This window comes from Octopus sinensis, linkage group LG11, assembly GCF_006345805.1.
Source record: "Octopus sinensis linkage group LG11, ASM634580v1, whole genome shotgun sequence".
NCBI classification, from domain to species: domain Eukaryota; kingdom Metazoa; phylum Mollusca; class Cephalopoda; order Octopoda; family Octopodidae; genus Octopus; species Octopus sinensis.
The window spans coordinates 69,659,944-69,678,091 of NC_043007.1; the positions used below are offsets into that span (position 1 = coordinate 69,659,944).

General features: G+C 30.8%; 1 protein-coding gene across 12 annotated transcripts in view; it reads right to left on the reverse strand.

The window, feature by feature from the left end:
- The window catches only part of LOC115217030 (echinoderm microtubule-associated protein-like 2), a 236,370-nt gene that overhangs the window by 20,690 nt on the left and 197,532 nt on the right, over window positions 1-18,148 (reverse strand). For 9 of the 12 annotated variants that reach the window (XM_036507662.1, XM_036507659.1, XM_036507658.1 and 6 more), the window contains 3 exons: window positions 17,129-17,201; window positions 14,692-14,742; window positions 6,433-6,492 (listed from right to left, as the gene is read on the reverse strand). In XM_036507662.1, the coding sequence (XP_036363555.1) occupies window positions 6,433-6,492; window positions 14,692-14,742; window positions 17,129-17,201 (184 nt within the window). The remainder of the gene's footprint in view (window positions 1-6,432; window positions 6,493-14,691; window positions 14,743-17,128; window positions 17,202-18,148) is intronic. The other 3 variants (XM_036507660.1, XM_036507663.1, XM_036507664.1) reach the window with 3 other exon arrangements.

Below are 18,148 nucleotides of genomic sequence, written 5' to 3' on the forward strand. Positions count from 1 at the left end.
CTATAGTGGTGTCCTCTAGGGTACTGTGTTTGGACCATTACTGTTTATTATTCATGTCACAAGTAACAAAGTTCATCAAACAGTAAAATAAAAATTCTCTGCAGATGATACTAAGCTCTAAAAAGTTAAAGGGACTATGTACCAAATTGAAGTCCAACCTGGTGTATGTACATTGTCATTCAATAGGTGGAAAAAATAACATGCTGCTAAACGAGGAAAAGTTTGAGCTCATCTACTCTGGCAAAGGGAATATACTTAAACAGCTATCTCGTCTTCTCTCATGTGAACTCTTTCAGACTGTTGAACAATGTCAGTGACTTAAGTTTAACAGTGGACAATAACCCAAACTGGAGTGTTCACATCAACAATAAAGTCAATATGGCCTGCAGAATGTGCTCATAGATCCTTAGACTTTCCCATTCAAGAGATCCTGATACCATCATTCTTCTCTGAGTATGCTATGGCTTACCTTAAATATTGATGTTCACATTGGCCTCCATACACAAGCCAAAACATGAGAATTTGAAGTACCCCAGAGAAAATAAAAATTAATGGCCTAACAGGCCTTACTACTGTAATTACTACAAAAGGCTCAAAACTTATTCTCTCCACATTGCTCTCAGCCCTCAGAATGTGGAAAATGTTTCATCAATACTGTCTACATGATGCCAGTATTATGTTCACAAGTGACCCAGAGCCATGCACACCCAACAGCAAATCAAGTTCACACCATGTAACAATGCAACACAGCTTTTTCACTTCAACTGGTCATGCTTTAGTCAACATTATTTCTAAACAAGTTAAAGAAAAATGCCTGATAACATTCAGGTAATAACTGCACAAATTACTGACACCTAGCTACATCTTGACAAACAACAAATGCTTATTTAAGTAAGCCATGAGCCTTTAAAACATGACTTAAAAGACTACCTCAGGCTTTGCTAATAATGGCTAAAACATATCTGGTGCCCCAGCATGACCACAGCATTAAAGCTGAAACAATTTAAAGAAAAATATACATACATACATATATATATATATAATATATATATATATATATATATATATATATATATATATATATATATATATAAAGTGCAGGTGTGACTGGGTGATTCACAACCATATGGTTCCCAGGTACAGTCCCACAGCATGGCACCTTGGGTAAGTGTCTTCTACTATAGCCTTAGGCAGATCAAAGCCTTTGGAGTGGACCTAGTAGACGGAAACTGAAAGAAGTCCATCATATATGTGTGTGTGTGAGGATTCATAAGCAAATAATGTGTCATGATATTGAATGCCCAATATTTGGTACTCCATGTGATCTTAGCAAGTAAGTTTTGCCAACTTACAGGGACATACTAAAATGTGTTTTATTTGAACAAGAAAGTACCAAGCATTACTAAAATCTGTGAAAAATATTAAAAAATGTACCATCGCTTCAAACAAAGTATAATGTATTTAAAAACAATGCAACAAAAGATTTGACATTTCCTGTTCCAAGTGCAACTTCTTTAAAAACCACAGTTGTAGTAGAGAGAAAAAAGTACCACAGAGATAACAAGATTTTTATAGGATCAATGGACAAATCGGAAAATGATCATTGGGGGAATAGATCAAGCAATATTTAAACAGAACGTTCAGAGGTTGGTTCATATTATTTAGTTACATAGAATTATTTAAAATAAATTGGAAATGGTAATTATTTTTATCACCAAAATGTGTCAAGAATCAACAAGTGGTTTACACATAATTTTATTTTAATGTGTGTGTCATCTAGATCTCATGTAACACATATATTTGGTCATCTAGTATTAAAAATAAAAAAAAACAAAGTCGAAATGTCTATTCATTTCACATAATTTCAAAATTCAAGTGTATTGTGGAGCCTGAAGATATAAATTTTAGAGCTTGAGATTTTAACACTTGCTTTTAAAGGATTTCAGAAAACAAACTCGATTCGAAACAATGAATGTAAAAAATAAAATGAGGAACAACAAATGTGTGATAAATTGATTTTCCACTCATTATTCAAAATTTCAAGTGGGCAGCAGAGCCTGAAGATGTAAAATTAAGAACTTCAGATTTTAACAGTTGTTTTTAAAGGATTTTGCAATAAAAAATATATTCTTGCAAGTGTATTTTGAAAATCTGTGTAAAAAGTACCTTTTTGCTCCACCCTAGTATATAAGCACACATGTATATAAGCACACATACATATACAAACATATACATTTGTATACACATATATATGGTCTACAAGTGTTCTCACAGTATACTAAGCAAAGAATTATTTTAATATGTATGAGGGAAGACAGGATCCTGCTTCCATTAATTAGTGGAATAACTAAGTTCAATACACAGAAATTTCATACTTTAAATTGAATGTTGACTATAACTGTACAAAAGGTGTAGTGGTTCACAACCATACCATCAGAAACAGGTTCACTTTATATCTGGCATGTATTCACTAGTTATTAGTAAGAATGCATGCAAAATAAGCTTCTTCAAATGCCTTGAAATCTCCTTAGGTTTAAGTGATACTCTCTTTTAGCTGTGTGATCTGATTTGGAGTAGATCTTCTGAAGTAGCAGGATGTGCAAAAATAGATTTTTAAAAAATGCACAGAGAGAGATCACTTTTGTTGGCAACAAATGTCTTCTCCCTTTGAGAAAAGGGGCAAACTATATGATGCTTATGCATAAAATACCATGTTACATACTAGTGAGATATGAATTTAAAGTGCAGAAAGCTTGCAAAGATTTGAGGCAAAGTGGTAAAGATTGATCTTGAGTTGTGTCTGCCACCCTTTCCACCTATTCACTACCCTCTCATCTCTCCATTTTCCTTTCTTGTATTAACTAAACAATGTCACCTGGGACACAAGAGAAAACACTAGATCTGTCCCTATTCAATCCCACCTCTATCACCACATGCATCTCACTACTCCTCTTATGCCATTTGGGTCACATTGCCTCTGATCAAGCAGAAACAACCTACAGTGGCAACAATCTTGTTCTTGAAAAGGTACAAAGCAACCACAATTGCCTTACTGATGTGATAAATGCATCCTGTAAACTCTGTAAAGTATTAGTTGTTAGGAAGGGCCCACAGCTCTAGTAACAAACTAAAATATAATGTACAAGTGAAATGTGAACCTGAGATGTTGTAGGACAGTTTTTTTGTTTTTATATTCTACCCATGCTGGAGAGTGAAACATTTATTCCTCAAGCACTTTGCACAGGTTCAAAACTGAGATTTAAAAGCAATGTTAACCAAGACAATTGGTTAAATACTACAATGAGTGTCCGTTGTCTTAATCAGGTTGATAAAATAGGGTTGTCAAGTCATCCCAATTTTCTGGGATTCATGCTAGTTTTCAAACAATAGTACCAGGGTCCCAAAATAATGCTTCAGGATGGCAAATTGTCCTAGTCATTTAATTTTATTTTAACAATAAGTTTTCATAAATATTTTCCAATTTGTTTGTATATGTTTTTAAACTTTTCTTCCCACCAATCTTTCAGCTTTTAGAAAATATTGTTAGAATTTACTACTTGCTTTATTCCATTTTCATGAAAGTGCAAACCATCAGCTCATGCACAATGATTGGCAGGGTTTCTTCAAATTTTTTTATTTATTGTTTCTATGTTTTGAGATTTTAACCCTTTCAATTTTTGCTAATTTTTTCAATAACTGATTCAACAAACTAACACTCATCAGGTCCAAAATAGGTTGGCTATTTGATGCACTATTTACTTTGAATAAAGCTGGTTTCGTTATTTAGAAGAAAAACATTGCCAAAGCTGACTTTGTGGTGGAATAGCAAACCAAATAAAAGACTAACAATCTATTTTGACAGTTTAAATTCTTTTAGGCATAAATTGCCGAAAAAAAGTGGTGGGGGATAGGCTCCAGAAAATTGTAAAATATCTATAAAAAGAGATTAATATACACATATGAAGAATTATTTTGGCTAAAATCAATCTAAGCTAAAAAGAATTTTTATGTGAAATGTTTTTTTCAAAAAGAATTTTTTAAATTATCAAGGAATACTAAAAAGGACTTCTTTGATGCAATGTTCATCTGATCCATTTCCAATATTATTTAATATCTCAAAATAAAATGCGCAATGTTCTCTTTATATTAATATTTTATCTTTCTAACCCATCTACACAATATTAATTCCATTATTCAACACTTGCAGTAGTAAGTCTACACTGCCACCTGTAATCATTCCATATTTTGCATAGAATTTCATTATGTAATTTCATTTTATTTTTCCATAACATTTAAATAAATCCAAAGTTTTAGCTGAATATTTTCTCCCATTCCACCTACTTAACCCTTTAGTGTTTAAACCAGCCATATCTGGCTCAAATACTCTGCCAGAGCCAGCTTCTTGTACCTACCCTATGTTATTCTAAAAATACAGTCACAGCATCATGAATACTAAAGGGATAATGCTCTATATTTTAGCATCATACATTTACTAAATTTATATTGCAATTTAATTTCATTTTTAACTAGATTTTACTACTGATTTTTATTTGCCAATTAAATTTTCGTTTATTTCCAAAGTCTGCAAGACCATCTTAAGAAAAAACTGAGGGCTTTATGCTTGACTTGTTTCAGTCATTAGACTGTGGCCATGCTGGAGCATAGTCTTGTTAATATTCTTAGACAATAAAATCTAGCTTGCAGTTTCTGAAGCTGCACTTGTGAGAAAGAAAAGTGAACTATTAATTGAACAATTCCTAAAAATAATATGGAAAAAATATAGTATCTAGGACCATTATACACTGTCTTTTGCAGCATGTGTGAAATATTGTTCATATAAACATCATGCGTTATTTAAAATAACATGCAATTAACACTAGAAGTTCCATGTCTTTTTTTTTTATATTCATTAGTTAACATAGTTTGTTGCATATTATTAAATACAAAAGATAAATTGAAGGTGATAAATTATTTATAGCTTGTTTTGCATCCCTTTTATTTTTAAAGGTAGCAAACAAGAACTGGAGCTTCTGGTATTAAAGTTTGTTTTTTTCTCTCACAAAGTTACATGTTTAACAGGATATGTCAGAAAATATCATAAAACAAATGGCACAAATAAAGACATGATTGATCCAATATCACATGAAAGCAGTAAGCTGATATTTCATGATTAAATCTTCAAATAAAAACACTATAGGTAACAAACAAATAAAAGCAAACTGTGTGTAATAAACTGAATAAATAAAATAATAGAAATACATCAACAATGGTGAAAATGTAATTAGATTGGCTGGATCTGCTGGAATAAAAAAGTCAAGATCAAAGATTCATGGAGTATATAACATGATTGAATTTTTAACATTGGTTAATAATAAAAACAAATTTCTGTGTATATTTTAGACAAAACTTGTCATATATAGAATTAATGTAAAAATTATTTGAAATAGATGTGTTTAGAAAAAAATTTTGGGGAAAGGACTTGTTGAAAAGTCAATATTAGGCAGCTATGTAAAAACAAAGCAAAACCTCTGCCCAGAGCTATTCTAATATTATAACTGAATATATTATGAAAAAAGGTTAATAAAGTTGAGCAGACAGGCATAAATGATAATTATAATTACTCAAGGATGTTATAGAATAATTTATGATACCAGAGCTATAGCAAATTCATTTTACTTTAACTCTGGAGCCATAAACATTCTGTCAGAATTCTCTTAACTTGTCATCACAAAACAAGCAAGAAGACATGAAAACTAAATAATTCTAAAATTGAAAAATTAAAAAAAAAAGTGGGAGGGCATTTAATGTTTACAAGTCATTTATAAAATATTCAATATTGAAAAGAAAAATATTTTAAAATATTTTCCATCACTGTTTCACATTCATATTAGATATTGATTTTTACAATTAAAAGCAGTTTCAATACAAAGTATCAAAGTTTAAAACTGAATTATGAAATAATTGTTTTTAATTCAGCATGGATTAATTAAATCCAAAATCAGAAAATATTTGAAAATCATTGCGGAGATCACATTTTAGAAATGAAGAAATATCAAAGTGAATTTTTAAAAAAAAATGAAAATGAAATGGAAGCAAAATATGTTAATATTGAGTGAAGATTGATGGAACAGTATTGCTGGAGATTGATGGAACAGTGCATATGGTGTTGACACAAGATTGATTTTAGTAGACAATAGAGAATTGGTGCTTTTTCTCCTTATTAAACCAACAGAGACAAGAGGAAACTTCAAACTCTAAAAATAGTAGACAATTTTTAGAAGAAAAGAAACAGAAACACACAGAAACAAAACAAGACCAATGAGAACTAATAGTGGGGAAATACTATGCCAACTACAGGGCAAATAAACTCTAATGTGTATTGAGAATTGTCCCATCAAAAGAAGCAGGCAAGAATCAAAGTGGAGAACTCACCAATGTTTGACTAAGAGGCATCCTTTTCCGCTGGATCTTCAATGCAGCCAAATTTTGAGCCTGAATTATCAACAAACTTGGTCTATAGTGGTACAATAACATCAAAGGCTGATGTTGCTACATGTACAGCAGCATACTGCACTGTTGTTTGTGTTCAGAGGCCAACAGTTTACCTCAAAAGACATTCCTTTAAGGAGGATGAATATGTTAAATGGTGTACAGTTGGCGAGTAACCAAACTCTCGTAGAAATAAATACTAGTTAAGTAGAAAATCATGATATGAAAATAATGATGCAACTGTAGAGTTGTCTGCAAAATTTGGAAAGTAACTTTGGCTAAAGTACATAAAAGCTTTAAAAAGAAATTTATGTTTAATTATATTAAAAGAACAGCTTTCTAGTGAAGCATTTGTCATTATCAACTAACTGATCCATCTAAGTTTTTTGTTATTTTTTAAAACTAGGCACTAAAGGTATGTATACTGGATCCTTTAATAAGTAAAAACTATTATTATAAGAACACTTAATATAAACAAATAAAACTATATTTAATGATTGAAAAATATATTTGATAAATGTTGGAAACTTTCATTAAACCAACAGCTAAAAAGTATCCACTCATTTTCTTAGCTAAAATCATTAGCTGTTTTGGAAATTCATTAATCATGGTCATCATCATTTAATGACTGTTTCCCATGTTGACATAGATCAGGTGGTTTGACCAGAGCTGATAAGCTGGAAGGCTGTACCAGGCTCCAGTAATCTGTTTTGGCTTGTTATCTACAGCTGAATGCCCTTCCTAACACCAACCACTTTACAGAGTGTACTGGGTGTCTTTTATGTGTCTATATGAAAGAAGCATCTATTTACAGAAAACTGGCTCTTCTGACCCTCATAAATATCTTTTCAACATTATCCGATAATTTGAAAGGATAAAAGTCAAGTACTAGGTATTACATTTATAAAGTATAAATTTGTTAAGTAGTTGTATGGTTTTAAAGTTAGGCAGAGGAAAATCTAGAATAATATAAGGGTTGTTTCTCAGTCCCTCCATCATAGACTACTTAAATGATTTCTTGAAACAAGACATATTGAAGAATTTAAAGTTTCTGTTATGATGTCCTTTCAATCAGAAAATTTCAACACAGAATATTAAAGGGAGGTAATATATTTAATAGTTTTATTTATTTTTTTTTTCCTTTGCTCTATATTTCGTTAAAAGATTTCAATATATTGCTATTAAGACATTATAATTTGCCAGTTTCCTTTATAAATATGTAGATTATGATTTTTCAAGTAATTTACTTTAAAAAAAAAATAAAAATCAGCAAGTTTATTTATTGAATTGACATACTTATTGAATTAATGTACAAAGAAAAATAAGTTTATATTTTTGGTCAAAATTCTTTTTCACACACCATAAAAAAATGGTTCTGAATATTTCACTTTCAAATACAATAGACTGCAAGGTGAAAGAGAAAATATAAAGCCAGCGGGATGGGGGAATCTCTAGAAGAAAGAACAGTGATAAAGATGACAAATTTAATTAAACCTTCAGGCAATAAACCATAATTTTGCTGTAAACCAATTTCAATTTATTGAATGCTCTACTATACTTGAAATTGCTTATTTTTGAAGTAAGTAAATCATTTATGTCAGTAAAAGAGTCAACCTGCTGTTTGTAACATAAATATATTATTTTCCACTAAAATATTTCTTGATATATAATAGTGAAATAAAAAATGTGAAAATACACCTCTTTGTGAATATAATTCACTGAGACTTATTTACCATTTTATGTATGAGGAAATTTTGGTTAAGATATTAGACTGAAATGTCATGTTAATATTGTGGACAAAATTATTAAAAAAAATATGTTTCTGTGTGGCATCTACCACAAATATTACTAACATATTCACAAATGTCAGAGCTTTTATGTATTTACTCAACTAGGTAAAAATAGCAGTCAGGTCTCTTTTGATCAGCCTGAAAGACATCATAATGATGAAAACAATCTTGTTAAGAAAGATTGTGGAAATATTTAATTAAACATAAATATTGTAGAATGTATAATTTGAATTTGCAGAATATGAAGTAAAATATTTTTAAAATAAAAATTTTTGATTAATTATTAAAAGATTATTACACCTTAACTAAAAAAAAAAAACCAAAAAAAAAAACCAACCTAAATTTCTATAGTTCTATATTTAAGAGATGAGGAATTATGTACATATATATTTGACGGATATTTGTCCTCATCTTGTTTGCTGTTAACACAATGTTTCAGCTGATATACCCTCCAGCTTTCATCATGTATCTTGGGGAAATTTCGAACCTGGGTTCTCATTCCTAAGATATTTTTCGATTTTATTATTATTATTATTATTATTATTCAGGTCACAAAGGAAAATTTTTCTGAAGTGCTGCTATATGTTTGAATATGCAGCTGAAGTGCAAACACAATTTAAGAGGGAGTTTCTAACAGATCCACCAACATGATGACCGTCACTTGAACTGGAGATAATTTTGAGTGAAGTTGATGGAACTGTTCAGAATGTCCACCCACAAAAAAAAAAAAGAAAAAAACTATTCTGGAAGACCACATACATCAATGAGCCTCACAAAGCAAAAATGGATACCAGAAATGTTTTGCCAGATTTCAAGAAAATGTGTGGCAAGCAAGTTGTGAGAGAGGAATTTCAAAATTGAGCATCTATCCCATTTTGAAGTTCTGTCATTGGAAAAGGTACATTCCAAGAATAGTCCATGCTCTCAGTGAACATGATCCTGACTGAAGAGTGAAGTTGTGTAAGTGGTACATGGCAAGATGTATAGAAGATGTATCTACTGGGGACCTGAGGATACAAATGTTATGGATGAATCTTATATTATTTTATTAGGAGTTATAGTATGGTGTTGCTTATCATCAAAAGGATTAAATGGACAATTCTGTCTCAATGATACTTCAACTGGTCCCTTTTACTTGGACTTGTTGAGACAGTCTGTCCTCACAAGCGTTCAAAAGAACTTTAAAGAAGATGTGAAGTTTATTTCCAGCAAGATGCCCACAACCTCTACCACACACAGCTGCCATAGGAATATAAGGAACGACTTTGATGAAAAGTGGAATGAACAAATGGTTCAGTAGAATGCCTTCCATGTTCAACAGACCTCATACCATTAGACTTTTTGTCAGAGGGGCACATAAAGACTGCAGTACCAAATTGGCAACTGTCAACAAATTGAGGGCAGCCACAGAATGAGAATATAGAAAATACTGAGCAACATGTTTGTTGATGCTTACAATTCTATTGTTTTCTGTTATCTTCAGTGCCTGGGCCAGAATGATCAGCCGTATGAAAAACGTTCAAAAAATAAAGTAAGTTCATTCTGTAGATTCTATTAAATTTTGAAAATCAAATGTATTTCAATAAACACTGATTTTATAATCATTCAATATATGTATACATTTTGATGGGGGGAGGATACATATACATACACCCACATGTATTTATATGCATATACATATGCACAAACATGTATTTATATGTATACATATGCATAAACATGTATTTATATGCATACATATGCACAAACATGTATTTATATGTATACATATGCACAAACATGTATTCACATGTATACATATGCACAAACATGTATTCACATGTATACATATGCACAAACATGTATTTATATGCATAAATATGCACAAACATATTCATATGTATACATATGCACAAACGTGTATTCATATGCATATGTATGCACAAACATGTATTCACATGCATACATATGCACAAACATGTATTTATATGCATACATATGCACAAATACATTCATATGTATACATACGCACAAACACGTATTTATATGTATACATATGCACAAAAACATACACATGTATATGAATGTGAGTGTATTCCTGCCTGTGTCCATGTGTGGTTATCTTTACACTGATCTAAAAGTTGGTTTTGTTATGTTATGTCTTTATGTCCCATAACTTTGTAGTTCAACAAATAGAGATCAACAAAATAAGTTTCAGACTGAAATAAATGGTGCCCCAGCATGGCTATAGCCCAATGACTGAAACCAGTAAAAGAATAATTCTACAAAGATTGGTAAATGCTTCTTTCATTAGACCAAGTTATAATCTGAGTATGTATTGTTTGGATTATGTACTTAATCTTTGCAGTTTTGATTAGTGTTGTATTTAATGGGTTTCTCCCAGGATTATAAAAAATAGCTAATAGCAATGAAACATTGCATTTGCCAACATATAAGATGTGAGTTTTTGTTAATTATAAATGTATCCAAAAATTGCCCTGCATCTAATGCAGCTGTATTATGGATTGAAGACAATGTTTTAATCTAAGAAGTCAGTTGAGCACAAATATTAGCAATGATAAAATATTGAAATGAAGCCAAATTATCACAGTCTGTTGGAATAAACTTATGAAAATTTGCTTACAGTACACTGACAGTTATGCAGTAAAGTCACACCATCTTATATACCTTTTCTAAGCATGTATAGTTCACACCTGATATATTTAATTACTACATTACTTTTAAGAAATATTTGCTTATTATCTAAATGCAAATTCTCCAAAATAGATGAAAGGAATATTAAACTTTCATCTGTTATTTGCAATGAGTGGATGACAACAAAAACATAGTGATGGCGTTGTTACACTAGTGGCCTATCATACTAATAGAAAACATAGTAACAAAAATTACAAGTTCTACATTTTGTATGGCAATTCTCTTAACCAAAATATAACAACTATACAGTTGATCTGAAAAAAGATAAAGTTGAAATATAGTACACATATAATGTAGCTTCTTTATGATAAATTTATAATTTTATATTTTATTCCTGTATATTATCACAATATTTTTTTACATGCACAGAACCATACATTCCCACACTGCAAAACCACTTTAAAATATTTTTCAACATCTGTATTAGGAAACAGTTTGTTTTAACCACAAAATATACTTGTAAAATAGGGGTGCATCTTATGAGAGTGTAACTTAAAAAAAATACTGCTTTTACCAACTTTAAGAAACCACAATGAAACAGAGTTCAAAGAACCATTTATTTGTTAGGAGTAACAGAAGAAAAACAAACAAACAAAAAATCTTATACCAATCTTGTAAACTATAAAACAATCAACTTAAAATTTAGAATTAGAATTATAACTATCAGAGAACAGAAACTCTTCTTAAAAAATTGGAGAACAACAGGGAAGACAAGAGTGGCAGAAAGAGGAGTCACCTTATTAGTACCCTCAAGAGGAAGAACAGAAAAAACATTTAGCCAAATAAGTGAAAAAGTTTGGCAAGAAAGAATTTATAAACAGAGATAAAAACAAAATGTCCAAGCTGTAACAGAGAGATTGAAGTTCAGTTACCAAAACAAAATGAAGAAGCTTCAAAATTCACTTTTGAACTCAAAAAAGGAGAGAAAAATCACCAGAAGAGGTAGTAGTGAAGAAATGAAAAGTGATATTCATATAACAATGAATTGTTTTTTCACAGAAAAATAATAAGCTTTGTGTATGTGTGTGTGTGCATATATATATATATATATATATATATATATATATGTGCACATATGTGTGTGTATATAATATATTTTATGTGCATATATGTGTGTATATATATATATGTATATATATACATTTTATGTGCATATGTGTGTGCATATATTATATATATATATATATATATATATATATATATATATATATATATGTATTATACAGCTATGTGTATGTTTGCGTGTCTTCACTTACCCAGCAGATGTGAATGAGCAGTCACACAGGCTGTGTTCTTTTACAGTCTCCTGTGGAACTTTCCTAGCTATAAGAAAATCTCTTGCTAAGAAGTGATGCTAATATATATATATAATATATATATATATATTATATATATATATATATTATATATTATATATATGTATATATATATTAGCATCACTTCTTAGCAAGAGATTTTCTTATAGCTAGGAAAGTCTCAAGAAAATCTCTTGCTAAGAAGTGATGCTAATATATATATATATATATATAATATATATATATATATATATTAGCATCACTTCTTAGCAAGAGATTTTCTTATAGCTAGGAAAGTTCCACAGGAGACTGTAAAAGAACACAGCCTGTGTGACTGTTCATTCACATCTGCTGGGTAAGTGAAGACACGCAAACATACACATAGCTGTATAATACATACATATATATATATGCACACACATATGCACATAAAATGTATATATATATATACACACACATATATGCACATAAAATATATTATATACACACACATATGTGCACATACACTATATATATATAGTGTAAAGTATAATAGTCATCTCAATATGGCTAACCACAAAGGGGGGGGGGGGGTTACTGTAACTTTTTAACCCCAGGAGATCATCATAATACATATATATATATATATATATATATATATATATATATATATACACACACATATATGCACATACAGATATACACAAATATATATACACATATGTACATACAAATATATAGACATATATGTACATACAAATATATACACACATTTATGTACATACAAATATACACACATCTATGTACATACAAATATACACATATGTACATGCAAATATATTTGCACATTCAAATATATATACACACATATATGCACGTATATACAAACCTATATATACCTATACATATGCATAGCTATATATATTATACACACACACCATTTCTCTGTCCCCCACCATTCCTGCAAGTGTGTCACTACTTTCTTGCTGCTCGCCAATATACTCATGTTCACCACTCATTGCATTCCTGTTCCCCTCCTTCTCTCCTCTTGCAATCCCATGAACCTGAAGATTAGCTAAATGAGTTTTGCGCATGCTAAAAATTCTACAACATGCATTGTTTAGCTTTGAAACATATGTAATCTTTACTATTTCCATTCCTTACATTCTCGGGGTTATATATACTTACATATACACATAATCATTGTCATAGTTTTACTGCCCTTTTTTCCCATGCACACATGGTTCAGTTGGAATTTATGGAAGCAGATCTTTCTGTGATTAGATGCCCTCCTTGTTGCCAACCTTCACCTGCTCCTAAGCAAGTTTCCATGGAAGGTTGGAAATGAAGGACACTGTTTGCATGTCAGTAACATTCATTTACAACTATCATACAGAGTCAAAGTACAGAGATACCAACACTGTGGTTGGGAAGCAAACTTCTTACAACACAGCCACACACAAGTACATATACGCACATGTGTATGTGTGTATATATATATATATATATGTATATTCACACACACGCATGTGTGTGTATATATATATATATATACACACACATACATACACACACTCATGTGTATGCATATATGTGTGTGTGTGTGTGTGTATATATATATATATATATATATATACATACACACACGTGCATGCATATATATATATATACATACACACATGTGCATGCATGTGTGTGTATATATATATATATGTGTGTGTGTATATATATATATATATATACACACACATACACATATGTGCATGTATGTAGATATATATGTACATGTGCATGTATGTATATATATAAATACACACACACATGTGCATGTATGTGTGCGTATATATAAATGAGAGAGAGTGTGTGTGAGAGAGTGACAGAGAGATAACAGAATGAGAGACAGATATAGAATGAAAGAGATAGGCCAATTTTGGTGATGAACACTTATATCAGAACAGTTACATGTTTTTAATTCTATGATAAATGATTTTGAAAATTTCAACATAAAACAGTTGACTATTCACAGAAGGAATCAGTGACTCAGCATGATATTTGAATATTCATGTAGCAGATGACTCAAATTTACACCTTATGAAATCTGCAGCTGTTCTTAAATGAGTGTTTAACACCTTAATGTGTGTGTGTTTGTTATGTGTGTATATACATATACACAAATACCAAGGTGTGCTATTAATGTAAAACATGAAGAAATATGAAGTATCTTTGAAAATGATTGGATCAAGTGGTTAGTAGATCAGCAAATGACAATGACCTTTCAAGAGGTCAAGTTTGAAAAAAAAACACAATTACCTTCTGAATTACATTTCAAAGATTAGGAGAAGTTAGTAATTTTAATAAGAATGAAGCAAATATTCTTTGTTTTAAGTAGGCAGTGAGTGAGTCCACTACAATGTTATTTGATACAGAATACCACTGTGACTCACCTGATGGTCTTCAATACCTGTCTGTGATTCCGCAAAAGTGACATTTTTTCTCTAGATAACAACAGGACCAAATAGACAGTTGAACAACATGCATAGTAGAAACAGGTAGAAAATATTGGACTTCAAGTTGAAAGATCTTTCATAAAACAAATCTTAAAACAATTGGGAGGAATAAAGGAGCAGAACAGAGATGTAGATTTATAAATGCACAAATTTACCAAATTGTACGACAAATAACCAGAGTTTAGAAATCCATGTATATTCCCATTCATGTTACAGTACTAATATCCTTTGCTGTGAATCCAGAATTTGAGTATGTCAAAAATTAACCAATACATCAAGGAAATCTCCTGTACTGAATGCAGCACAAACTTTCTCTCTCCCTTATTTAGGCAATGCCACCATCCTTAATCTAATAGAAATCAAAGCGTTCAACTCATAACAGAATACCCTATAGTTTAGTTACATGAAAGGAAAGGATAACTCCTTAAGCATCCCACATTGAGCAAATACCAATGAATCAAGCAATTCTTATAGGGGGCATCATAACTGTAGCTATTCCATAAAAGAACAATCGCTGATGCAAACATTCATAACAAAATCACACTGTAAACTTTCATATTTTAAATAGCTAGAATAACAGTCTTGTGAATTCTTGTATATGCTCTAGCTCTAAAGGTACACATTAACAGAAATGATAAAGACACTAATAGAGGAACAGAAGGAAATAGCAGTAAGAAAACTTCTATTACTCCAAAATTGAATCTGCCAGCAGATATGTTAACATCAATGATTCAGATATCAAGTTGATTGTACATACATAAGAAGAAAAAAAATCCTAGTTCACAAACAGTTGGCTTGACTTCGAATAAGCTCCTATGTAGGTGTTGATGTATGTGACCTAGAAGGCCGATACATACTAGACATAGTTACATAGTTTTTCTTTCTTGTTACAGTCATTGAACTGTGGCCATGCTGGGCATTGCCTCAAAGGTTGTAATTAAAGAAATCAATCTGGAACTAATTCTGTTTTGTTTTGTTTTGTTTTTGTTTTTTGCTGAACAAGCAAGTTGCTGGAACATAAACATACACCAATTTTTCATGTAAGGATAGACAAAAAACACAGGTACAAAGACACATGCACATTATATAAATATATATTTCAAAACAAATAAACAAAAAGGTAAGAATTAAAATTTTACAGAGGTTGCAGCTGTTTCATAATCCGCTCAGAATTCCATCATTGACTTCAGTGTCGACATGTATACACATGCGTGTGTATACATACATGTGTGTGTGTGTGTGTGTGTATGTATATATATATATATATATATATATATATATAAATATAAAATGTATGTATATATAATTATGTTTATATATATAAAATGTATGTATATGTAATTATGTGTGTATATATATATATGTATGAATATGTGTATATTATATATATATATATATAAAATGTATGTATATATATATTATAATGTATGTATATGTGTATATTATATATATATATATAAAATGTATGTATATATATATATAATGTATGTATATGTGTATATATATATATATATATATATAAAATGTATGTATATATATATATATATGTATGTATATGTGTATATTATATATAATATATATATATATATATATATATATATATATATATATACACACACATACATAGAGAGAGAGGAGAGAGAGGAGAGAGAGAGAGAGAAGGTATACACATGCAGTCATACAATGACACATGGAAGAGAGATTACTACATCTAACTGCATCAAAATGGATGTATTAGAACAATATTCATTCAATTATACAAAATGTAGAGTGGAGAAAATATCAGATGTTAATGATATAAACAAAATCAAAAGTAGAAAGGGAATAAACTGACATTCCTTAAAGCTACTGGGGTGAATTACATTGGAATTTAATTAGCCAAGGGACCTGATAACCAGGTTCTCATCTGGAGTATTTATGGTAGGTTACACTCGATTCCTTGAATCCAGTTCTTATGTTGTACATGTATACATGTTTGCACACATGCCCATGTACACACACACACACACACACACACACACACACACACACACACACACACACAAGTGGCTTAGTGTAGAAAAAGGTTCAAGCCAGCCAAATCTAGGATGCTTTTTCAATCATCTTGCATTTCTTTACTATGATCAGAAATAAATGAAGGTTCACAGAGTTGATTTAATTGAGAAAACAAATCCATTAACACACATCAATACATTACAGCTCACAAAGCATTTTCATTATTTATCCCTCTAACTATACACATATGCACACAAACATTGCACATTCTTCCGTATAAATTTATCTGAACTGAAACTAAATAAAATAAAATCAATCAGGACGGATAGCATATGTGTTAAATATTTGACATTTTCAATAGTAAATATTGTTTGCTTACCCGTCCTTCTCTCCTGTCATGACCAGCAACTTGTCCAGTTGCAATTCTTATTTTATCAGGGTGGACTGTTAAGCTAGAAAAATAAATATATGTTGTAAATAAGAAATAGATAAGAAAAATAATAACAGGTTGAAAATGCACAAAAGTTTTTTATACAAATATTTATTTCAATGAAACAATTTGCATATAATAGTTTTACAGTAAAAGTATCTGTATATGTTCTCACAAGGTTAGCTTTACACACACAGCACAACAGAGAGAGAGAGAGAAATCACATATTATTGAAAAGTTCTCGTATATAAAAAAAAAAAAAAAGGTTTTACTGAATAAATTTCAGTGCATGTTGTACCCCAAATAGATTCTGAAGTAGAGGCTAAGTCAGTTTTTACACACACATTATATATATATATATAATACTTACACCAACCCTATACATACACACGTCCAGACCCCGCATACGCACTTATACTCTCTCACACACACACACACATACCTATACATACCAATACGTACTAATACATACTAATACATACACCAACCCCATACATACGCATGTCCAGACCAATCTTACGCACTAATACTCTCTCATACACACACACACACACCCTTATACATACTAATACATACACCAACCCTATACATACACACATCCAGACCCCTCCCACGCACTTTTAGCTGGTCCCTCAACCCTTTTATCAACCCTATTATCTCCCCTTATTTCGCTCTCGCGTCTCATGTTTGATCTTTGACCTCTGGCCGAAATCAGATCGCCATGTTGATTCGTTAGCTACTGCACGCATTTTTTTTCTCTCCTTCTTTCTGTGTTTTTCTCTCTCTGTGTATCTTTCTGTTGAAGAGCGTAGGCTCGAAACGTTAAAGACTTGTTTTATTTATATTTCCTGAGCGCCATACTAATACAATTGTTCGTTTGTTTTCCACCTGCCTTCGTCTTTTGTTTATTTTCATAAAGCTTCCCGTTATATATATATATATATATGTATATATATATATATATATATT